The 24910-nt window shown below is 36.6% G+C and overlaps 3 protein-coding genes and 1 long non-coding RNA gene across 7 annotated transcripts; 2 read left to right on the forward strand and 2 right to left on the reverse strand.

Moving 5' to 3' along the window:
• Window positions 1-216: 216 nt before the first annotated feature.
• LOC137716347 (uncharacterized) lies at window positions 217-1000 on the forward strand. The gene is made up of 2 exons (XM_088691347.1): window positions 217-496; window positions 642-1000. Exons 1-2 carry the CDS (start codon window positions 408-410, stop codon window positions 847-849), a joined length of 297 nt encoding a protein of 98 aa, XP_088547473.1. The 5' UTR covers window positions 217-407; the 3' UTR covers window positions 850-1000.
• An 8580-nt stretch (window positions 1001-9580) lies between these two features.
• On the reverse strand, window positions 9581-12411 carry LOC137715556 (elongation factor 1-alpha). The gene is made up of 3 exons (XM_068454903.2): window positions 12187-12411; window positions 10975-11457; window positions 9581-10779 (listed from the first exon to the last, which is right to left on the reverse strand). The coding sequence occupies exons 2-3, from the start codon at window positions 11434-11436 to the stop codon at window positions 9898-9900; spliced, it is 1344 nt and encodes a 447-aa protein (XP_068311004.1). The 5' UTR covers window positions 11437-11457; window positions 12187-12411; the 3' UTR covers window positions 9581-9897.
• Window positions 12412-13990: 1579 nt separating this feature from the next.
• On the forward strand, window positions 13991-17480 carry LOC137715107 (pentatricopeptide repeat-containing protein At2g27800, mitochondrial). 4 transcript variants are annotated; one of them, XR_011065515.2, is made up of 4 exons: window positions 13991-14188; window positions 14769-16116; window positions 16610-16849; window positions 17160-17480. XR_011065515.2 is itself a non-coding variant. In XM_068454331.2 (3 exons), the coding sequence occupies exons 2-3, from the start codon at window positions 14873-14875 to the stop codon at window positions 16611-16613; spliced, it is 1248 nt and encodes a 415-aa protein (XP_068310432.2). In that variant the 5' UTR covers window positions 13995-14188; window positions 14769-14872; the 3' UTR covers window positions 16614-17147. The 4 variants fall into 4 exon arrangements, 2 of the variants coding, with proteins under 2 accessions (XP_068310432.2, XP_088547474.1); XR_011065516.2 differs by lacking the exon at window positions 17160-17480 and adding an exon at window positions 16968-17147 and having other exon boundaries at window positions 13995-14188; XM_068454331.2 differs by lacking the exon at window positions 17160-17480 and having other exon boundaries at window positions 13995-14188; window positions 16610-17147.
• A 5172-nt stretch (window positions 17481-22652) lies between these two features.
• On the reverse strand, window positions 22653-24205 carry LOC148698149 (uncharacterized). The gene is made up of 4 exons (XR_015960341.1): window positions 24073-24205; window positions 23811-23972; window positions 23636-23709; window positions 22653-22795 (listed from the first exon to the last, which is right to left on the reverse strand). It is a non-coding gene; the product is annotated as an uncharacterized LOC148698149 (long non-coding RNA).
• Between the last annotated feature and the right edge of the window lie 705 nt (window positions 24206-24910).

Here is a 24910-nt window from a genome sequence, read left to right on the forward strand (position 1 = left end):
AAAAACGGGTAAATGATTATAGCTAAATGGGTAAACGGTTATGATCAAATGGGTACACAGTTATGGGTACACGGTTATGAGTATGGTTAAACGTTTATAAACAGTTATAGGTATGGGTATAACCGTTTATGCAATTACCCAACGGATAGTAGTTATATGGATATGAATATAAATGGATATGAAAGTATGAACATAAACATAAATACCAACCATTACCCGCACACCATAAATATTGCCCATCCCTTCTACACTGTCAGACTCTTGTCTGCATCTAGATAGATCATCAACCCCCCTTTTGCATTTATATTTGCCCAAAATTCGCCAAATTACATACAAGAATTTCTCAAAAGTTCTCCTTTTATTTTCTCCTCCAGAAAAGACCCAAAAAAATAGAAAGAGAGAGAAAAATGCAGTCCATGTTAACCCTCCATGGAAGTTTTGGCCTTCCTCTCTGTGTTTCAGGGATGTCCCATCACCATCTTACCTTTTCTAAAGAGTATGTATACTTCCTTCCTTCCTCTTCCTCTCTCTCTCTCTCTCTCTCTCTCTCTAAAGCTCTCTTTCTGTTTTTTCTTAAGAATATGTTTTTTGGGTTTTTGATTTTTTTTTTCTTCTTTTTTATGGGGGTGTTTTTGTTTTAGGATGGCAGATCATGATCGCAGAAGGGAAGCCGTGAAAAGGAAGAGATCACAAGCTAGGGCAGCTCTGCATGCAAATCAAGAAGTGGGTTTTGAAGGAACAAGTGAAAGAGTTGCAGCAGAAGAGATCAAGGAAGATGATGGAGATCTAGCAACTGCACTACATGATCTGTGTTGCAGTTATTTGGCTTGCACTGCAAAAGCCGCATAGACTCAATTACCTTTAGCTTAAATTAGCTAATTGAATCTAATCTTAATTAATCTATGTGTTTATGGACCTACTTTGGATTAATGTATGTGGGGTTTGATGAATTTTTATAACATATATTTGGAGTCTATGTTTGATCTGGGTTTTTTTTGGACTTTTTGCTTTATAGGGTTTTGGGATCTTTGCCCTTTTTTCTTTCCTTTTATTTTTTTATTTTTTTATTTTTTTATTTTTTTATTTTTTTATTTTTTTATTTTTTTGGGAAACTGATCATCTTTGCCTTTGATATGTCAATTCTTCTTGTTTGCTGGTTTGGTTATGGACTGTTTCTCTGCACACCTTGCTGTACCATTGTGCAGACAAAGAACGAAGACTTATCACATGAGCATGAGCATCCATCCATCCATCCATCCATGTTTTGAATTTGATCCAAGTTCAAATTACTGTTTTGACCAGAAAAAAGAAAAGTTCACAACGAGGTGATTTTCACCCATTTCTTTTAGGGAATTTATCATTTCAAAAAATATTTGTTTAAACTATTTTTTAGAACAGTTTTTTATAAGACTCAAAATAAATTTCGGTATAAAATTCATAATTATTTTCAAATAACAATTAAATAAATGAGAAAGGCGGAGAGAAAGAAGAGAGAAGATCAAAAGAAGGGGACATGGATAGAGGAGAGAGAATCTAGAGTGAGAGAGACAAGAGAGAAGGAGGCAGATTAGACAATTTTTAACATGATTCTTTGTCATGATATGTAAACGACACGAAAATAATAGATTAGGGATCAACACGATAATTAATTGGATCGTTAACAGATCACACGATAAGAACTTCTTAATAATAGGTCTTTAAAAGATTTACATGAATGTAACAGTGAGTAACCCATTTCGATACGTTAAGAAAAAAAATTATTTCGATGATTCTAATTTCTTAAATTACTAAACAAATTTACTATAAAATATAATAATCATAGTGTATATTTTATATACTATATATTAAATGTGTATTATTGTATAATTATTTTATATAAATTTAAAAAATTTAAGTTTTATTTATTTATTTTTATAGTATACTATAGGTGAAGAGTGATTAAAAATTTTTAAAACACATCAAAATAAAAATATTAAGTAATTTAAAAAGGAACTGGATCCCCTATGGACCAAAAGGAATTGAGCTCAATGATCAAATGATTCAGTCATTGAAATTTGATCAAACGACTACAATTATTATAATTTTTAGAGGGGCTCCCTGTTTGTAGCCGTTGGATCAAATTTCAATGACTTGAATCATTTGATCCATGCGCTCAGTTCCTTTGGATTCGGAGGGGATTCGTTTCCATTTAAAAATACCAAATACATTAAAAATATAATAATTAATTTACAAGTGCGAAAAAATGTGAAAAAATATGTAAAGGCTCGTGATCGCATCCTCTATGCTTTAATTATGGGTACATCGTCGTTTGAATTTTTAAAACTATACAAATCCTCATGAATAGTATTTTTAAGGGAGTTCAAAAGAAAGTAAAATTCATAATTATTAATGTACAAGTCTAAAAAATGTGAAAGCATATATAAATGTGTCAGGTTCCTCAATCTTTAAACACAACTCCCTTCATTTTGCATATCCTTTAACATTTGGTATTTTCTATTTATGTACTAATGTTTTTTTTCATTAGGCTCTTATTTTGAATTATGTAATACTTGAAAGACAAATGTTTGTTTTTTTTTTTAATGTTTTGAAGTAATATTTATGTGACAATGTGGTATGCATATATGAATTTAGTATTATGTCTTCTATTTTTTGGGGTCAAATTATGTTTTCATTTTCATTATTTATTGATTTAAATATATTTTCTTTAACGGGTAACGGGTCGGGTTATATTACCTGATAATATTAACAGGTCGATTTCGGATCGGATCATATTACCATTTACTTTAATGTGTGTTACACGATATAACCCGTTAAGATATCAGGTATATCACAAAAACGAGATGAATATGAAAAACATGACACGAATATCAGATCTAGGAAGAGGCCTAACAAAGAATCAGAAAATATGAGAGAAAGGAAGATGAGAGAGAAAAATTAGAACATATAGAGAGAGAGAGAAAAAAAAAACAAAAAAAAAAACCTGGCATCATTGTTTATTTTTCTCATCTCTTCATCTCTTCATCTCTTCATCTCTTCTTTTTTTGCGTGGCACCACTTTTCCATTTTCTTTAGTTCTCTTCTTCATTTTTTTTTTCCATTTATTGTCCTGATTCATCATCTCAGCTAGGGGTGGAAAAAATTCCCGAAAATCCCAAACCGAACCGAAAAAATCCCGATCCCAAACCAAAAATTTTCCAAACCGAAATTCCCGAAATTTTTGGGATGCTATCCCGAACCAATCCCAAAATTTCGGTATGGGATTCGGGATTGGCTTCTCGATATTTCGGGAATCCCATACCAAACCGAAAATATATAATATTAATTACTATATATATATTTATATTTATACATATATATATATATATATTATTCTTTTATAATTGATGCTAGTAGTTTCTAATTCATGCTCAACAACCTAGAATGCCCTACACCTTGCATATTTTTCATGTTCTGTTTGATATTCATGTGGATTTTATTATTGCTGCTGTCATGGCTGATGATTTCAGAAGGCTTGATTCTTTTGTGTCTCAATAGATTGCAAAAAAAGTTTAATTAATTTGAATTTTGACTATGATAAAAAGAGTCAAGCATGCCAGTGTTCAATTAAATGGTAGTGTGAATGAAATGAAATTCCTAGTTCATGAATGTGTTCTTGAATTATATATTTGAAGAACAATTCATAATTTCATATTTCAATTTGGGATTCCCCATTTGTCCCAAAATCCGAAAAATATTTCGGGATTCCCGAAATTTGGGATTCCCGAAAATTTGGTTTGGGATTGGTCTTCAAATTCCCGTCCCGAAAAAATTCGGTTTAGGATTCGGGATACTAGTTTCGGTATGGTATCCCATACCGAACCACCCCTAATCTCAGCACGTAGCCCCACCTCATAATACCATAACATAAGTTTTCTTTCTTATAAGCTCTGCTTCATGTTTTCTAATGGTTTACCAATTTTAGAATTTATTTTTTTTAAGAGTGTTGTAGGAAGTAGTATTGTTCGTCATTATTTGAAAATAAACCAAAGAAGTAAATGATTCGAAAAAAATATATGTAATTTTAGTTAGAACCACAAACTGGTATGAACCGAACTAGAATCATCGTGAACCGAACCATACGGTTTTAATAATAAATTTGAATGAAACCGTATCGAATTGAACTGTTGATATTTTTATATTTTGATTCCAGTTTGAGAGTGGAATTGGGCCGAACCGGACTTGCCCACCCCTGGGAGAGAGGAGAGAAAAATCAGATAGGAAGAGATGGGATAACAAGAAAAGATGGAGAGAGAAGAGTTTAAAAACTGATTTTTTTGTGTTTGTTTTCTTTTGAGCAAAATATATTATCTACACTAAGGGAGTGGGAGAGAGGGCTAAGTCTCATAATGGACTAATAATAATGTAGTTCAAATTCATCTTTGACAAGAATCGAACATAAAACCTCTCACTTTCAAGTAAAGAGAAATACCATTAGACCGTAGTACTATGTGGCGACTTTTTCATGTTTTTTAAAGTAAGATAATTTTTTAAGTTGTTTTAAGTTTACTTTTTAAAAATAGTCTTACCAAACAATAATTTTTTATTTGAGACTCAAAAATTGTTTCTGAGTTAAAACTCCTTATTTTTAGCTGTTAAATTGATTGAATCAAAGGAAAACAAAAAGAGCGTTTGTTATCATTTCTCAAGTTTAAGTTCTTGTTGAAACGCAAATAGAAGTTTATTTGGAAATGAATTTCAAGCACTCGTTTTCTTATTTTTCACATTTGTTTTCATATTATTTTATAACGGAAGCTACCTTCCAACTATCATATTACTACGAGGATCATTTATTCAAATTAGACATAAAACTATTATGTAATTTGAAGGAATTATGATATCTGATTTTATACGCGTACTAGTAACGATTTAGTCTTGCAACTCCCTTTTTTAGTTCACGTGGTCCTTCAAATAGATCACTTCCCTCCCGTACCAAGCAACTAGACCACTTCCCTCCCTGTACCAGCTAGACCTTTTCCGTCTACTTGAAGATAGTATTGTTAACCTACCACCCTGCCCCCTCTCTCCCCCACCCCCACAACCCATTCTCCCCCTGCCTTCCATTTGACATGTTACCGATCGGAGTGATTCCACTTGGAGGTTATTCGTAAGTCTTTCAAGATGATTATATCAAAGTTTTAGATTTTTCTACTTAGCCGTTTGGTTGTGGTAATGAATTAAAGGCCAAGCGCGCAGTTTTTCTAGATTGACGTTTTTGGACATTTTGGGTATTTTGGAGGTCAATATAGCATATTTTGAGGAACATTCATTCTGCGGATTTGTAGGGTACGTCTCCAGCTTTCAAAAGAGACCTTTTGGGACCAAATTGAGTTGATTTGGTTGGTCAAAAGGCTAATTTTCTGAGAAGTCTGAATTTTAATTTAAATAGGAAATCTTTTATTTTCTGTTTTATTATTTTATTATGTTTCCTAGTTTTATTCTAAGACTTTTAGGGTTTTATTTGGTAGTACTATAAATAAAGATATTTAGCCATTAAGGTTAGAGAAAAGAGAGAGGAGGAGAACACGCGCAATACTTTAGAGAGCTTTGGAAGTTTATTTTCAAGATGTTTTCCTTCCATGTTCTTAATAATATTTTGTTTTATGATTGTTCGTAACTAAATTCTTTTGTTAGGACGAAGCCACGATCCTTAGCATTAATATGTAATTTTTATTTAATTGCTTATGATTGAATGCATGCACGCTTTGAATTATTAATCACCATTTTAAACTATCTAATTGTCTTAATGCCTTATCACCATTAGGATCTTTAGAAAAGTAATTTGATGCAATTTTGGTCGGAAGGTTTCCTGAAATTGACACTGGCTTCTTGTGGTTAATAATTGTAATTTCATTTAAGATGAACACCATGTCTTAAAGGTTGCATGATTTTTCAAAGGGTTTTCATAAAACATAATGAGTCTCTCATGTTCATATTTGATTTGAACGTCCGGACGAATTGCATATTAGATATACGTTCTATGTTGGAGGTTCCAAGTAGAATATAAATTAGGAAAACTTAACCTTCAAAGTGGCATGTGTAGATCATAAGTAATTGGTAGAAATTTAGAGGATTGCTAGGTGATGGTGGAACCCTAATGCTTTTATAAATTGGTATTTAAAACTCTTTTCTTTTATCATATTAGTTTTGGCCAAATTTATTATTTGTGTTTAATTAAAATTCGTTTTTAATATTAACCAAATTCAAAAACTTCTTTCTTAATTTTCAGTTTTAAGTAATTGAATAGGAATTGTTTTTACATAAATTATTAAAATAATCATTGAGGAGAACGACTTTACATGAGCATCTATACTACAATATCATTGTACTCTTGCTAGTATTTTGTGTGATTTTGACTTACTTTTCGTAGGTGAGAAAAATCCTTTCTCCTACTTTCCTCCCCAACTCCGATTTTAGATGAGTTAGTGAACAAAAGCAATGGGAACCTTCTAGTAGCGAATTTGGTCTCATGACCACTTGTTATTCATACACTTTCCAATTGCTTTGTCGAGAATAAATCGGGAGAATCAATCGGGGTGTCACATAGATTAATATGGTGGTGTTACATATACTTTTTTTGAATTCCTCAGTAAAATTTTAATGAAGTACTTTCCCTTTAAGTGATACAATATTTTTAGAGGGCGGATTTGTGTGTTGAATATCTTACATTGGCAAGAGAAAGAAAAAAAATGTTTAAATATCCTAATCCTATTCCTACTAATACTGAGTTATTTTGTGATAAAATCATACAACTGATTGTGTATGTGATAATTACAAGTTGGAGACAATATCAGTGTTGTTAGAAGCGGGTCTTTGGCCCGTCTCTTTGATAATTTGACATCGTAGCACATAAAAAACGCATGTCAAAGTTTGAATAAAAAAAAAAACATAGGTCAGTTCCTTACTTTTAATTATATATATATATATATATATATAAATAAATTAAATTGCTTTATACTTCTTAAGGAAAGGAGTTCAATTTCTTTTAGGTATGAACGATTCATTTGAGGAACTTGCCGCATGTCTAGGTTCTCATGGTCGGCCCTTAGACTCCACTTCCAAACGTTTGCATCTTATCAAATTACAGAGGAAGAAGTGTCACGAGTCAAGTCTGCGTTCTATAATGGAGTCTTATCTCTTATTTATTGATATTATTGCGTCGCTTCCAATTTTAGTGTAAATATATTGTAATGTAAACAAAAAAGTCTATTTAACCAAAAAAAAAAAAAAAAAAAAAAAACCCTTCTCTAATCCTATGTACGTTGCAGTGTATGTTTCTCTCCCCTTCTCATGTGATTAAACGTGAAGAGAGACACAGAAGCCATGGAGGATAAGGAAGTATTTTTCGTACTTGAGAGGGTATGTGATGTTTTGTACAACAGATATTCCCATGTGCATGACTAGTGTCTATAGAATAATCAGTCCTATCGAGGATAATGTTGTGGTAAGTGGGGCTATGGCGGCCATTGGCAAGGGTCATCAATAAGGAGATATTTTTTAGTACGTTAGAAATACAGCTTAGTATAAATAATATGATTGGTTGGAAATTTGATAAAATAAATTTTAATAAATTAAATTATTATATTTAATGTACCGAACTGTTTGCCTGGCATACTGAAAATTTCTTGGTCAACGAGGGTTTGGTAGCGGTGTCAAATGAGTGAGTAAATGGGACATGTGAAAGACGAGTGCTGGCGTGCATGATTGTGGGCCAGAAATGGTGCCAATTAAGTGTGAGGAATATGGTTTGGGTAGGCTTTCCTTACTATCGATCCCAGTCATCTGATGGTGACTACTAGTAAAAAAAATATGTACCTCTATACTTCATTAGATCATTTAAAAACATACGTCTTGTTTACTGTTTAAGATTGAAAAAGTACATTAAATGAATAGACGAATGGTTATTCTTTTGAAATTGATTATGAGAAACGAAAAAGTTGTGTCAACTTTGAAGTTAGGAGATGAATTACGCATATATTTAATATCAACAGAAGGAAAATAAATAAATGTGCTTTTAGTAAAAATAATACTTGAGTACTCATTGGCGAGTACCCAAAGTACTGACTTGTGTGCGTGATGGTTTAAGACGTTTGTCGATTACAACACTTTGCCATCTTTGTAACCAAATGCAAACCAACCCTTTAAACCCAGGATCAAACAAAAGTCTTGCAAACTGGTTGGAGGAGGAGGATTCTGTTTGGTAATGGGTTTAATAAGAGAAAGGCTTTTTAGCCAAAATTGTCTTTGAGATTTGCATAACTTCTCACTTTAGTCAGTGAGATTATCTACTATTAATAATTTTGGTCATTTCGTGAAAAATCTCCATAAAATAAGCATAAAATGACAAAAATACCCTCAATTTTTGTCAAAATATATTGTTTACTAAAATGAGGGTAGTTTTGTCATTGTGATCCTTATTTAACATAATTTTTCATGGAATAACCAAAATGATTGATGGTGGACAATCTCATAAACCACTTTTATTGATTTTAAATCTTAAGGACCAAAGTGATGAGTTATGCAAATCTTAGGGATCATTTTGGCTAGAAAACCTAAGAGAAAAGAGTATGGTTACTTGGTTATAAAACTTAAATATCTAACACATGTCGTGTTTTTATTGGACCACATAATCTGGCAAGTCAAATAAAAACTAATTATAAAGGAAAGAGATCCTCTTCGGATCTCTTCCACCAAAATCCACCAAATCACCTAATTCAGACCTATGAAATTTGATCTAACGGCTAAAATTATTATAACTTTTTAAAATGGTCATCTGTTTGTAGCCATTTGATCAAATTTCAAGGGTCCGAATTGATTGATTGGGTGGATTTGGTGGAAGAGATATGGAAAGGATCCCTTTCCGACTATAAACCCTTGAGTCTCAATGGCATTTCACCTCTCCAATGACGAGGCAACAGGAAAATGTTGCCTCAAAAGTGGTATAACAAGGCAACATTGCCTTGCCTCGAGGGGCTTCACAAGGTAAAATTGCCTTGTCATTAAGCTTAAGGCGTTTTCATTGTAAAAATGTTGAAGCCAAACTGAGTCGCTTATCCCAGCCCAAGGATCGTCCCTTGACACAAATGTTGATGTCAAAGTGCAACGTACACCGTCCAATAACACTCCACCCACTTGTGATCTAATGCAAACCCAAGGTCACACCAAACCCCATACAAGTCTGAGTCTGATTATCATAGAAGAGAATGAGCTAAATGAAACGGGTTAGATCCAATAACATATTGTTGTAAGTTACTTTTGATGCAACAATATATTACTTGACCAAGCCGGCAGCTATGCTGCGGTAAAACCATTTCATGTAAATTGCTCTCCGTACTGAAACTATCAAGACAAAAAGAATAAACAACATTCTACAACATATCCCCATACAAGACATCATCGAAGGACCACATTCACTGCAGTCGGAGCTTGCCGGAGATCAAAGTTTGGTCATCAGAGATAATATAATTATCCCCGACGCATATGCTGCTTCAGCCTTCAATACCATATAAAAAGGAGCTGGTAAAATCACATGCTAGGTACGAAATATGAAATACCACAAGAATATATTTATTAGACGCTAAGTTTTTATACCGAGAGTAGCAAGAACCAGTCACAAAAGCTTTTAGCCGCACTGGGAAAAACCCAGAGCACCTAGACTCTCAACGGAGGAGACAGCACAAGAACACACTAGCATCGCCACCGCCGGTCGAGCACCCAATTCTGAGAATGAATGCCCGACGACGACAACAACAACAAATTACGCAACGAGCAATCCATCGAAATACTAGTAGAGAAGTTTTTCCGACTATTATTATTAGGATAGGAGATTTCGCCTGCGGAAATCTGATGAACCAGAGCGGTTCACTTCTTCTTAGCAGCGGCCTTGGTGATCTTAGCTCCAGTTGGATCCTTCTTCTCAACGCTCTTGATGACACCAACTGCAACAGTCTGGCGCATGTCCCTCACAGCAAAACGTCCAAGCGGTGGGTACTCAGAGAAGGTCTCAACAACCATGGGCTTTGTTGGAATCATCTTCACAAATCCGGCATCACCATTCTTCAAGAACTTAGGCTCCTTCTCAAGCTCCTTGCCAGATCGCCTGTCAATCTTTGTCACAAGCTCAGCAAACTTGACAGCAATGTGGGAGGTATGACAGTCGAGAACTGGTGCATATCCCTGTCCAATCTGCCCCGGGTGGTTCATGATGATGACCTGAGAGGTAAAGTTAGCAGCCTCCTTTGCAGGATCATCCTTGGAGTTGGAAGCAACATAACCACGCTTGAGATCCTTGACAGCAACATTCTTCACGTTGAATCCAACATTATCACCTGGAAGGGCCTCCAGCATAGCTTCGTGGTGCATCTCAACAGACTTGACCTCAGTAGTTAGCCCAGTTGGGCCAAAAGTCACCACCATACCAGGCTTAATGACACCAGTCTCAACACGTCCAACAGGGACGGTACCAATACCACCAATCTTGTACACATCCTGAAGTGGAAGCCGGAGGGGCTTGTCTGTGGGCCTCTTGGGCTCGTTGATCTGGTCAAGAGCCTCAAGAAGGGTGGGACCCTTGTACCAGTCAAGGTTGGTGGACCTCTCAATCATGTTGTCACCCTCAAACCCAGAAATGGGGACAAAGGGAATCTTATCTGGATTGTAGCCAACCTTCTTGAGATAGGACGACACTTCCTTCACAATTTCTTCGTACCTTGCCTTTGAGTACTTGGGAGTGGTGGCATCCATCTGTACACAATAATCGACATTGTGTGACATGAGTTAGAACTGCTTGTGAAATCACAGCAATAATAGCTGACATCCAATACCAATTGAAGTATCATCGTAGTAAAATATTCAATATACAATTGCAATATAAAAACAATGAAATACCAAACAATATAAAATTTGAAATGCATTTGACACAAGATATATAAGGCTCACCTTGTTGCAGCAGCAAATCATTTGCTTGACACCAAGAGTGAAAGCAAGCAAAGCATGCTCACGGGTCTGACCATCCTTGGAAATACCGGCTTCAAAACCTCCAGTGGTGGAGTCAATGATGAGGATGGCACAGTCAGCCTGGGAGGTTCCCGTAATCATGTTCTTGATAAAGTCACGATGTCCAGGAGCATCAATGACAGTGCAGTAGTACTTGGTGGTCTCAAATTTCCACAAGGCAATATCAATGGTAATTCCACGCTCACGCTCAGCCTTGAGCTTGTCCAACACCCAGGCATACTTGAATGACCTCTTGTTCATCTCAGCAGCCTCCTTCTCGAACCTCTCGATCACACGCTTGTCAATACCACCAAGCTTGTAGATCAAGTGGCCAGTGGTGGTTGACTTGCCAGAGTCGACATGGCCAATGACCACAATGTTGATATGGAACTTCTCTTTACCCATGACGGATTATCAGCAACAGAACTGAAATATCAAACAGATTAAAAAAAATAAATCAGTCAGTCAGCCAAACAACACATACAGCAGACCATATAAGAACGCTACAACGGAATCAATTTAAATGATTATCCAAATACAGAGTCGTTTAGATGCTCCTAACAAAATACGAGGGCAATATATAGTTGCTCCAGAAATTCCACAAAATACACAAAACATATTGAGCGTCAGATTTTCAAAACGCCACAACTATTACTATTGCTTCAAGGAAGCAGTTTCACGGAACTGATCAAATCTACACACCAGAACAAAAACAATAGTAAACCATTAAAGAATATTAAAATAAAAATCAAGATTATTAAAATATTAATGTAACACATGCGTGATTGTATCCGATCAGCAAATAAACAAACATCAAAACCCATATCTGAACAAATTAAAAAGACCCAGAATCAAAACTCTAAACCAAATAAATAAATTCTCTAACAGTGTTGCATTAGATATACGAAAACCCTAAAACCCACTTGCAATTCACACAGAAATCTAGATCTAATCACAAATCTCAAACAAAAACCGGAACCCAATTCACCAATTCATCAGCAAACGAACAAAAAACCCCTAAAATTTTCAAAAAAAAATAATTCAGGAAATTAACATCTAAAAGGAACCAGAATTAAATCGAACAAATAGAATCGCAAAGGATTTAATTAAATAAATAACAAAATCTGCAACAAAGAGACAGAGATCTGAGCGAACCTGGAAGAAGCAGACTGGAAGCTTCAGGGGATTGTTTATCTCGCCGACTTCAGAGTGCGAAGAGCGAGAAATGGCAGAGGATGTCTAAAGTGAGAGCCTCGTGAATTTTAAATAGGCGGAAATGGGGATACTGTGGTTAGGGTTTTACTCACCGCCTTTGGATGATTGAGTTTTTGATCGGACGGTTGTAAGTGTTTGCTTGCCAATTACATAATGTGCTGCGCTGGCATATTCTGAATTCAGTAATCCCGTTTCACAATTTTTCCGGTAACGACATCCTTCAATATCATTATTTTAATAAATAGAAGAAAATTTATTAAAAATTTAACATCCTCGGATCACACTATTTTGATTACATTTACAACGTCCTTGTATCAGGTATCACTATAACTTTCATTTTACTTCAAATTCTTTTGAGGTTTGAGCGGGAAGCGTTCATGATAAGTTTTTTAGTGTGATTGTTTTACTGTTAAATAGTTGTTGATCGAGGTTGCATTTTTATTCAAGATTTTAATTATCCTATTTTATAAATAAGTTTGCTTTAAAATTTAATTAAAAAAAATAAAAAATAAATCTTTTACAGTTATATTTTTTTGTTGAATTTTACTATCGTAATTACTTGCTTTCATGATGTAGAAATATTGAAATGATAATGTTATTCACACATTTATCTTTATCTCTCACATATATTTATTAATTTTTCGTCAATAATTTTCTTTAATGTTTCGATATGATATCCAATACCCAAAACACAATTGTATGTGTGAAGTTGTATGAACTGGGCCTCAATCATTGGGTCTTTACTTGCCCAAAGAGTTGTTTGGGCTTGCAATAAAAAATTAATCACCAACGTGGAACTATATGGTGGCACCACATTAAAATTCCACATCAACCAATTGACAAAATAAAATTCAATATATAATGAATTGTTAATAGAGGTTTTTTCTGGTTATATACAACAAATTTCGTGTTATGAATCTGTATGCAAGTTAAAGACACTATTGGTGTTCGTCGAAAGTAGGTTATTGGTAAATATCGCTTAAATCTTTACATAATATCAGTATATCAAAGTACTTTTTATGAAACCTATGATTTCTTGTTGCCATTTACCTTTGCCATGACCAAATCCAACATCAGAGAGACCAAATATGAGAAAGAAAGAAATTCAGCGTGATATAGATGACTCAATCACTAGAAATAAGAGCTACTAAAATTTCGTGAAATGGGCGAGATAAAGATGAAGGAGGTGCAAAACTTTGAGATAGAGCTGCTAAGAGGAGGGAGAATAATGGGATAAACGGGGCTTGAGAACTTGAGATATACTCATAAAGTTAGAGTAATTCTACCCTCCCAATAGGAGAAGGCCTAACTGCTCAATTGGGGCGCAATTATCCAACCAGCAAAAACCCAAGTGACGGGTTCGCGTTACAGCAGTCTTTGAATTTGGGCCGTTGGATTTCTTAAATTCAACAGTTATTTCTAATCATGATTTTGAAAATAAAAAAAATGTAAAAGACTTGTTGTCCATGTGGTACAACCTCTGGATTGAAAATAAAATGTCATCCAAATTTAAAAATGTTAAAAAATATATAAATAAATGCAAAAAAAAAAAGAAAAAAAAACTTAGGAATATGAACCGGGGCATGATTGGAATGAGATTGTAATTTCAAATGATAACATGTGATGTGATGTAACGGAATTGGTTACAAATTTTATTTGAAATTAAACTTATTATTATTTTTTAAATAAAATTTTAATTTCAATTGCCCAAAAATTTATTTACGGAATATCAATGCACTCAGTTAATTATTATTCACTAAAGCAATAATTGCTAATTGCCCAATAGCCCTAGCAATTACCACTCAAGGGCGGAGTTGCTTTTAGACCACTTCCAGACTCCAGTGTGGTAAAATCTCCTGGTAGAGTACTGAAGTTACATTTCTCATCGATACTCAGCAACCAAGCACTCGGTCACTGACAGAGTAGCACTCTTATTTTTCAGGTAATCTCTTCTCAACTTGTCTTGATTTCCTTACGACCTGTTTGATTGCCAAGAAAAAGCGAAATATGAATTAAACCTACAAGTAATAATAATAATAATAATAATAATCTGTATTTTTGTTTCTGTTTCCCCTGGAAACTGTTGCGTTCAATGTTTCCATCGAGATTATTGGTTGGGTATTCAACCATTTTTCATGAATTATCTTTTTTTTTCTTTATTCTGTTTTATTTTGAACCTAAGGCGGCTGTTATTTTGCATCTGTTTTGTGGTTTTCAGTCAGTTTTCAGATTAAAGTTGGAGAATTTTGTAATTTGTGGATTTGTTTTTTGGAATTTGGATTCTGGGTTAGCTTGATTTTCCGTAATCATGTATGTGATTATAGAAAGATCTAATTTCCAATAAGGTTTTGCAATAATTTCATGTTTTGTGTTTCCACCAAAAAAAAAAAAAAAAAAATCTGTTTGATGATGGAAGGCCATGTTTTCCTGATACGAGAATGTACTTCTTTTCGGTTTATATGTTTCATTGTTTGAAATTAATTGTCTGATTGAGCTTTGATGATTTGTGTTTGTGATTTCAGTTTTTGGGCTAAACGTTCATAATGCGTAAGGAGGCACAACCAAATTAAGAAGTGCAGTAGTACGAAACTTGGTGCTTCCATCTTGCGGTAAACCATTCAGTAATATGATTTCCGTTCGTAGATATTGCTTTAGAATGGATGTTCTTTCTTATAGTTTGAATTCCATCACTGGCACTTTGAGGCCTATACACTATTTGATTCAAACCCAAATTGACCCAGTTCCCAAAATCGCTTCAAATGGATATCTTGGTATATATGAGCAGTTTTTGCTGTGTAATTATTACTCGACCAAGCCCCCATTGCGATCTTTTAGAAGGAGAGAGCGTAAGAGATCGGAATCCAATAAATCGACTCTTGATGAAGTCCAGTTTCAAAGGGCCTTATCCCAGTTGTTGCCTAGATTTACACCTGAAGAACTTTGCAATGTTATAACTCAGCAAGACAATCCTTTTGTGTGTTTAGAGTTGTTCAATTGGGCATCACAACAGCCACGGTTCAAACACGATGTTTCTACTTATCACATTACGATCAAGAAACTTGGCGTAGCTAAAATGTATCAAGAAATGGATGATGTTGTCAACCAAGTGCTTGCTATTTCTTACATTGGTTCTGAGGCGCTTTACAATTCCATTATTTACTTTTTGACGGAAGCCCGGAAGTTGACTAGAGCTGTCAATATATTTAAACACATGAGGAACAGCAGAAACATGGAGTGTAGGCCTTCAATTAGGACATATAATATTCTTTTTACGGCCTTTTTGAGTAGGGGATCTAATTCTTACATAAATCACATGTATATGGAGACCACCAGGTGTCTGTTTCGGCAAATGGTGAATGATGGGATTGAGCCTGATATTTACTCTTTGAATTCTATGATTAAGGGTTATGTACTTTCCCTTCATCTCAATGATGCACTTAGAATATTCCATCAGATGGATGTGGTCTATAAATGCACACCAAACTCGTTTTCCTACGATTATCTCATCCATGGGTTATGTTGCCAAGGCCGAACACACAATGCTAAGCAGCTGTGCAATGAAATGAAGAGCAAAGGGTTTATGCCAAGTAGTAAATCATACAACTCGCTTGTGAACGCTTTGGCTCTTCATGGAGAGGTTGAGGAGGCACTGAAGTATCTGTGGGAGATGATTGAGAATCGAAGATCAGCTGAATTCATTACTTATAAGACAGTACTTGATGAAATCTGCAGACAAGGAAGGGTTGGAGAGGCAATGAAGTTGTTGAAGGAATTGGAAGAGAAAGACCTTCTCAATGGGCATGCTTACAGGAAGCTTCTATATGTTCTTGAAGATGACTATGGAGATCTGACTGTTCATGCTCAAATCAGGTAGTGTCATTGATTGTGAGCACATCTCCCATTTACTTTGATCTTATCTGCGCAAATCTACCGACTGCCAGTATTGTTAATGTGGGCTACTGCCTAAATTAGAGCCAGCCTATATGCGGTTGGCATCTGGTGTGGTTATACTTTTCTGCGTTGGATTTTGATAAGTGCATCTGCCAAATTGGATTTGAAGAGGAAATAGTATAAATTTGAATCTTTTGTATATATCTGTTTCCCCTATATTCATTTCATCGCGGATTAAAAATTATAACTGTCATATCAGTCATAGCCTAGTTGACCATATGATAACAATCTTTTTAACGAGTTTTTGGATGAAGCTTTTCAATATCAAATAAAAGTGTATCTGCTGGAACTCGTTGAATCTCTACCTTTAACTGAGAAGTATTGTTATCTTTGAGGAAAGTTTTTAGTTGTCAGATTACGATGTGAAAAAAAAAAAATAAAATCTGATCCAGTGTTTACTTTATTGTTGCAGATAAACAGGCTTTAAAAGTTACCCCCCTTAACCCACCTTAAACCGGGTTGTTAAGAAGTCAGCACAGCTCACTCTCCGAGAAGTTTCTTCCAAGCATGTATTCACCAGCATCTCTTCCCCTAGAACATGCTCCAGTGGCATCCTGCTTGTCCAAGACAAAGCCAGGGGAACTAGAAGATTCTGTGCTCCAATTGGTACAATAGCACCGCAATACCTCCCTCGGAATCCACAAAATCACTGGTCAGTACCGCCGACATTAGATCTATGGTTTGTTTCTTTTTGTTGCCAGGATTCTCAACTGTTTGAATGAATTAGTAATCAAATAAATAATTAAGAAAAATGTGAGTGATTGTGGCAGAGAAGGCGAACAACTGAATGCCACCATTTCCCAATTTGTCAAACGTAGTGATCAATGGCTCTCCGTCGCTTGCTCTATCAACACTGCCCATGACATAGCTCTTTAACCTTTTCTTTTTGGCCAATAGCATGCCAAAAATTCTGAAGTTTTCGAGAGTGGAGTGTGCTAATAGTTTGACTCTTTTGTGGCTAGTTTTGTGTCGCAGGACATCGGAGACTTTGAGAACTGGATGAAGATCATGGAATTTGATTCACAAAGTATCACCGCAGCCGTCCAGGTTTGCTTTAGAGACATTGTACACTTCTGATGAATCTCACATGTTTGTGATTCCAGGCCCGCTAAATACATGAATGTGAACCTTTTGTCATGTGATTGTACTTGTTTATCTAATTACGAAGCGACTGGATTAGCATACCGGAAAAATTGTACAGTGAACTAGATGTATTCGAATTGAGGGAAAATTTATAGAGGAAAAGGGATTTGAAGAGCCTACGGGCGGAAATTATGCATTAAGGATTGTTCTAATTAATTTCATTTAAAATTTCTCTGTATTATTTCGGAAATTAGTTTTAGAGTCCTTCTGGTGAACTGTTACATCAGACTCCTTAATTAGCTTTTGATGGGGCTTAGGGACCCTTAACCCTGCCGGATTCCTTGTTCAATACCCAACACTGCAGGACTTAAAACTCGACTAGGACTAGAATAACAAGCAAATTACCCTAAGTTGCTGAGAAATTAGTTCTCTCTCTGTCTTCGAGAGAATGAAAAGCGAGCTGAGGGAAAACCGTAACAACCTTCCGCCCGAGGTCATACACGAGATTCTTTCATGGTTGCCGGTGAAGTCCTTTCGCCGCTTTGACTGCGTCTCAAAGTCATGGCGTTCTCTGATCTAAAAAACCCCAAATAGCATCGAGTTCTCTCACTTTAAATAACATCGAGTTCTCTCACTTTACCCTATTTATTATTTATCACAAATAGCATCGAGTTCTCTCACTTTAAATAACTTTTTAATTCTTGTACTAACACCAATATTCCGCTGTAGCACATAAATTGGATTGAGCTTTGTATCACAATCGGGTTTGAATCCCGGTAGCGGAAAAAAGTTTTTATTTTTTATTTAAGTAGTTTTTTAACTCTCCTATTAACAACCCACTCCTTTGTAACTTGCAGCACAATAAGAGCTTATTTATAAATGCTTTTAAAATGAGTTTTTGATGAAAATATTTTTGAAATCAATCCTTAGTAAAAATCCAAGTAATTCTAGAAGAGCAGTTTAAGTGCTTAATACAAGAAGCATATATTTGGACCATTCTGTTGGAGATGGCCTTACTGACAGAACAGTACTACAAAATTTTACTCTAATAAAAAAGTGTAAATAAATAGTATGGATATAGTCATGTTTTCCTCACTTCATGTCCGAAAAAATTATGATCACACGTCACACTATGTCTGAGAAAATTATGATCACACATCTTTCGGAGTTCTTACGGAAAAGCAGTTTAAGTGATCATAATACAAGAAGCATATATTTAAGGATTACTCCTCTGGGCAATGTGGGATGTCACATGGCCTCACTGACAGAACATCACTACAAAATTTTACTCTAATAAAAAAGTGTAAATAAATAGTATGGATATAGTCATCGTTCGGAGTTCTTACGGAACCCGAAGCCACTGAGCTCCCGAAAGGCCTCGCGCTAGGTAGGGATGAGAATATACATTTAAGGATCACTCCTCTGGGCAATGTGGGATGTCACAATCCACCCCCCTTAGGGGCCCGACGTCCTCGTCGGCACATTTCCGGCCAGGGATTGGCTCTGATACCAAATTTTTCACATCCCGGCCCGGGGCGGATCACTTCCCGGGCCCACTCCACCACCGTAGCACGATATTGTCCGCTTTGGGATTACCATTCCCTCACGGTTTTGTTTTTGGGAACTCACGAACAACTTCCCAGTGGGTCACCCATCATGGGATTACTCTAGCCCCCTTCTCGCTTAACTTCGGAGTTCTTACGGAACTCGAAGCCAGTGAGCTCCCAAAAGGCCTCGCGCTAGGTAGGGATGAGAATATACATTTAAGGATCACTCCTCTGGGCAATGTGGGATGTCACAATCCACCCCTTAGGGGCCCGACGTCCTCGTCGGCACATTTCCGGCCAGGGATTGGCTCTGATACCAAAATTTTCACATCCCGGCCCGGGGCGGATCACTTCCCGGGCCCACTCCACCACCGTAGCACGATATTGTCCGCTTTGGGCTTACCATTCCCTCACGGTTTTGTTTTTGGGAACTCACGAGCAACTTCCCAGTGGGTCACCCATCATGAGATTGCTCTAGCCCCCTTCTCGCTTAACTTCGGAGTTCCTACGGAACCCGAAGCCAGTGAGCTCCCAAAAGGCCTCGCGCTAGGTAGGGATGGGAATATACATTTAAGGATCACTCCTCTGGGCAATGTGGGATTATCCCGGCCTGGGACGGATCACTTCCCGGGCCCACTCCACCACCGTAGCACGATATTGTCCGCTTTGGGATTACCATTCCCTCACGGTTTTGTTTTTGGGAACTCACGAACAACTTCCCAGTGGGTCACCCATCATGGGATTGCTCTAGCCCCCTTCTCGCTTAACTTCGGAGTTCCTACGGAACTCGAAGCCAGTAAGCTCCCAAAAGGCCTCGCGCTAGGTAGGGATGAGAATATACATTTAAGGATCACTCCTCTGGGCAATGTGGGATGTCACAATCCACCCCCCTTAGGGGCCCGACGTCCTCGTCGGCACATTTCCGGCCAGGGATTGGCTCTGATACCAAAATTTTCACATCCCGGCCCGGGGCGGATCACTTCCCGGGCCCACTCCACCACCGTAGCACGATATTGTCCGCTTTGGGCTTACCATTCTCTCACGGTTTTGTTTTTGGGAACTCACGAGCAACTTCCCAGTGGGTCACCCATCATGGGATTGCTCTAGCCCCCTTCTTGCTTAACTTCGGAGTTCCTACGGAACCCGAAGCCAGTGAGCTCCCAAAAGGCCTCGCGCTAGGTAGGGATGGGAATATACATTTAAGGATTACTCCTCTGGGCAATGTGGGATGTCACATGGCCTCACTGACAGAACATCACTACAAAATTTTACTCTAATAAAAAAGTGTAAATAAATAGTATGGATATAGTCATGTTTTCCTCACTTCATGTCCGAAAAAATTATGATCACACGTCACACTATGTCTGAGAAAATTATGATCACACATCGTTCGATCATAGTTGGTCTAATATGAGCCTCAGATGATCCCTTAACTGGAAATAGTATTCCCCTAGGAAGATAATATTTATTATTTATCACAAATAATATCAAGTTCTCTCACTTTAAATAATTTTTTGAATTCTTCTACTAGCATCCGATATTCCGCTGTAGCACATAAATTGGATTGAGCTTTGTATCACAACCGGGTTCGAATCCCGGCAGCGGAAAAAAGTTTTTATTTTTTATTTAAATAGTTTTTTAGTTCTCCTATTAACAACCCACTCCTTTGTAACTTGCAGCACAATAAGAGCTCATTTATAAATGCTTTTGAAATGACTGAAGCACTTTTGGTGAAAATATTTTTGAAATCAATCCTTAGTAAAAATCCAAGTAATTCTAGAAAAGCAGTTTAAGTGCTTAATACAAGAAGCATATATCTGGACCATTCGGTTGGAGATGACCTTACTGAAAGAACATTACTACAAAATTTAACTCTAATAAAAAAGTGTGAATAAATATTATAGATATAGTCATGTTTTCCTCACTTCATGTCCAAAAAAATTATGATCACACATCATTCTATGTTTGAGAAAATTATGATCACACATCGTGCGATCATAGTTGGTCTAATACGAGCCTCAGATGATCTCTTAACTGGAAATAGTATTCCCCTGGGAAGATAATATTTATTATTTATCACAAATAACATCAAGTTCTCTCACTTTAAATAATTTTTTAATTCTTCTACTAGCATCCCATATTCCGCTGTAGCACATAAATTGGATTGAGCTTTGTATCACAATCGGGTTCGAATCCCGACAGCGGAAAAAATTTTTCTTTTTTATTTAAATAATTTTTTAACTCTCCTATGAACAAGCCACTCCTTTGTAACTTGCAGCACAATAAGAGCTCATTTATAAATGCTTATAAAATGACTGAAGCGCTTTTGATGAAAATATTTTTGAAATCATTTATTAGTAAAAATCCAAGTAATTCTAGAAAAGCAGTTTAAGTGCTTAATACAAGAAGCATATCTTTGGACCATTCGGTTGGAGATGGCCTTACTGACAGAACATTACTACAAAATTTTACTCTAATAAAAAAGTGTAAATAAATAGTATGGATATAGTCATGTTTTCCTCACTTCATGTCCAAAAAAATTATGATCACACATCACTCTATGTTTGAGAAAATTATGATCACACATCGTTCGATCATAGTTGGTCTAATATGAGCCTCAGATGATCCCTTAACTGGAAATAGTATTCCCCTGGGAAGATAATATTTATTATTTATCACAAATAACATCAAGTTCTCTCACTTTAAATAATTTTTTAATTCTTCTACTAGCATCTGATATTCCGCTGTAGCACATAAATTGGATTGAGCTTTGTATCACAACCGGGTTCGAATCCCGGCAGCGGAAAAAAGTTTTTATTTTTTATTTAAATAGTTTTTTAACTCTCCTATTAACAACCCACTCCTTTGTAACTTGCAGCACAATAAGAGCTCATTTATAAATGCTTTTGAAATGACTGAAGCGCTTTTGATGAAAATATTTTTAAAATCAATTCTTAGTAAAAATCCAAGTAATTCTAGAAAAGCAGTTTAAGTGCTTAATAGAAGAACCATATATTTGGACCATTCGGTTGGAGATGGCCTCACTGACAGAACATTACTACAAAATTTTACTCTAATAAAAAAGTGTAAATAAATAGTATGGATATAGTCATGTTTTCCTCACTTCATGTCCGAAAAAATTATGATCACACATCACACTATGTCTGAGAAAATTATGTTCACACATCGTTCGATCATAGTTGGTCTAATATGATCCTCAGATGATCCCTTAACTGGAAATAGTATTCCCTTGGGAAGATAATATTTATTATTTATCACAAATAATATCAAGTTCTCTCACTTTAAATAATTTTTTAATTCTTCTACTAGCATCCCATATTCCGTTGTAGCACATAAATTGGATTGAGCTTTGTATCACAACCGGGTTCGAATCCCGGCAGCGGAAAAAAGTTTTTATTTTTTATTTAAATAGTTTTTTAGTTCTCCTATTAACAAGCCACTCCTTTGTAACTTGGAGCACAATAAGAGCTCATTTATAAATGCTTTTAAAATGACTGAAGCACTTTTGATGAAAATATTTTTGAAATCAATCCTTAGTAAAAATCCAAGTAATTCTAGAAAAACAGTTTAAGTGCTTAATACAAGAAGCATCTCTTTGGACCATTCGGTTGGAGATGGCCTTACTGACAGAACATTACTACAAAATTTTACTCTAATAAAAAAGTGTAAATAAATAGTATGGATATAGTCATGTTTTCCTCACTTCATGTCCAAAAAAATTATGACCACACATCACTCTATGTTTGAGAAAATTATTGACACACCCCGTCCCGAAGGAGGGCATGCTGGCCATCACGTGAGAGTGACGTAACCATTTGCACAGTTCGGAAGCTTTAAAATATACAACTTCTAAAATGAAACACCCGAAGGTGAGTCCTTATTTGGTCTACTCTGTCAGAACACCGTTGAATTTCCTCGTAGTCACCACACCTTTGCAATTCTTGAACCTGGAGGGGCGCAAAACAAAGTTGAGTGGGTCAGCAAAACGAACTTATTCAAAACCTTCTTTTCTCTTTTGAATATACTAACCCCTCGCCGTAAAACAAATATAGTTTCCCAGAGAAATAAACATATATACGTATGTATAAATATGCCAACATGCTCAAGGGTATATCATTCATGCTCAAGAATATGCCATTCATGCTTGAGAATATGCCACATTAGAATCTCACAATAAATGTAAATGCTCAAGCATAATTCACATCAATAACATATAATCTGGCAGCCGGGAGTCACCTAACGTGACCTGTACGGCTGCATGTAGAGCTCCAATCTCAACTCAATATCTGAATCTGCACACGAGTCGGAACCACCTAACGTGGTCTGTACGACAAGACTGGGTGTAATATATACGCTCTAGTGCTACGATCACGTGAAGACTGTGCGAATAATCGCGGGTCACCTACGAGTCGGAACCACCTAATGTGGTCTGTACGACAAGGCTTGCACCTACTTGGATCCAAGACGAGCGTGTGGTGCGGGTGAACATCACGTGAAGGACTATGCCCTGGCCCTGGGCGGGAGCACTAACACCGGGGTGCAGATTATGAGCTCTCTAAACATCTCAACCACTATTGCATACAAACATGAATACCACTTACCTGGCACTTACCTGGGCCTCCTCAGCACCATGCAACAGTATGCATAATTATGGTAATGCACATATTAAAATATGATGCATAAATGACAGGATATATAATTCGTATTTCTTTTAAAATACGTTTTCTGGGAAATACGTCAAGCATACGTATATATATATATATACTGAAAAATAACTGCCCACTCACATATCACATCGACGTCTCGTAGGTCCCTGAGCCTCCCCTAGATTGGTTACATTCTTCTTTTGTATAATTTTCACCTATACAAACAGTAACCAAATTGACATTATTTAACGCACATACACCAAACATTTGTCCATAACTTTTTCATACATTGCTCAATTTGGGTGTATGAATATACCACGGTGATCTACACGACGTCACGAACACGTGACAATTTTCAGAACTCAATTTGGAGCTCTCACGCGCCCCCACGCGCCCTGTTCACGCGCTGCCCACGCGCGCGTCTTCTTCCTCGCGTCGCCGGACTGGTTTCGCCGGAAATAGTGTTTTGCCGGAATTTCTGGGTAAATTTCAAAGTGTCATAACTTCTTCATTTCTTAACCATTTTCGACGTACTATATATCAAAATGAAGGTATTGACGAGACGAACACATCCATACCTGCCTTGACCCCTAACTCGCCGTGGATTCGCCGGAAAAAGCCCCGAAAGCTCCGGCCAAACTTTGAACTTGTCATTCTCCTTGTTCCTACGTCCATTTTTCATGTAATCTATACCAAAATGAAGCCCTAATCATAATCTACCACGTTGGACTAGTTTTAGGGCCTAAAAACAACGGAATCAAACTTTTCCAAAAATCACGAAAATTCGGCCGGACTTACAGTTCGTGATCCCGACGTCCAAATCCTTCAAACGAAGCACTCCGAGCTTCCTTAGGACCTCACCAAGCTTCCTACAAGCTTCAAAATCCCAAAAACATCAATCTTTACGTGTGCATGAACAGTGCACACGCACAGTGAAATTGAAATACATGTTTTCCGAAGTGAAACTCACCTGAAATTGGTACCATCGTGTTCGTGTGGTCTTCAGGAGTACGATGGTGGTCTTAGATCCTGCGTTGGTATAGTTTTGGGGTGGTTTGTGGGTGGTCTGTGTGAGTTCGAAGGAGAGAGAGAGAGAACTCTCAGAGAATGAGAGATTTGTGAGGGAGGAGAGAGAGAGACAAGGCACGGGAATGAGGGAGAGATTTGAGGGATGTGGGGTTCCTACCCAATCCCCAAATCATCAAGTTACAACATATTTTACGCCCCTTAGTCCCGTTTAAGGGCATTTTCATAACTTCACGTCCTCGGAATTAAAATTCCAGGACGGGTTGTGACAACCTTCCCTCCTTATAGAATTTCGTCCCCGAAATTCCAACAACCAACTTAATCATCAATACTCAAACAATAGCTTCTGGTAAATCTCTCTCATCCGATTCTCCTTCTCCCACGTAATTT

This window comes from Pyrus communis, chromosome 3 (genome assembly GCF_041283825.1).
Source record: "Pyrus communis isolate YQ-2024b chromosome 3, ASM4128382v1, whole genome shotgun sequence".
Classification (NCBI taxonomy): domain Eukaryota; kingdom Viridiplantae; phylum Streptophyta; class Magnoliopsida; order Rosales; family Rosaceae; genus Pyrus; species Pyrus communis.

Coding starts and splice junctions, on each gene's coding strand:
- LOC137716347 (XM_088691347.1), top strand. CDS start 408: ATGCAGTCCATGTTAACCCTCCATGGAAGTTTTGGCCTTCCTCTCTGT. Junction 497..641: donor CATCTTACCTTTTCTAAAGA/GTATGTATACTT, acceptor TTTTTGTTTTAG/GATGGCAGATCATGATCGCA.
- LOC137715556 (XM_068454903.2), bottom strand. CDS start 11,436: ATGGGTAAAGAGAAGTTCCATATCAACATTGTGGTCATTGGCCATGTC. Junction 10,780..10,974: donor TGATTTGCTGCTGCAACAAG/GTGAGCCTTATA, acceptor TATTGTGTACAG/ATGGATGCCACCACTCCCAA.
- LOC137715107 (XM_068454331.2), top strand. CDS start 14,873: ATGATTTCCGTTCGTAGATATTGCTTTAGAATGGATGTTCTTTCTTAT.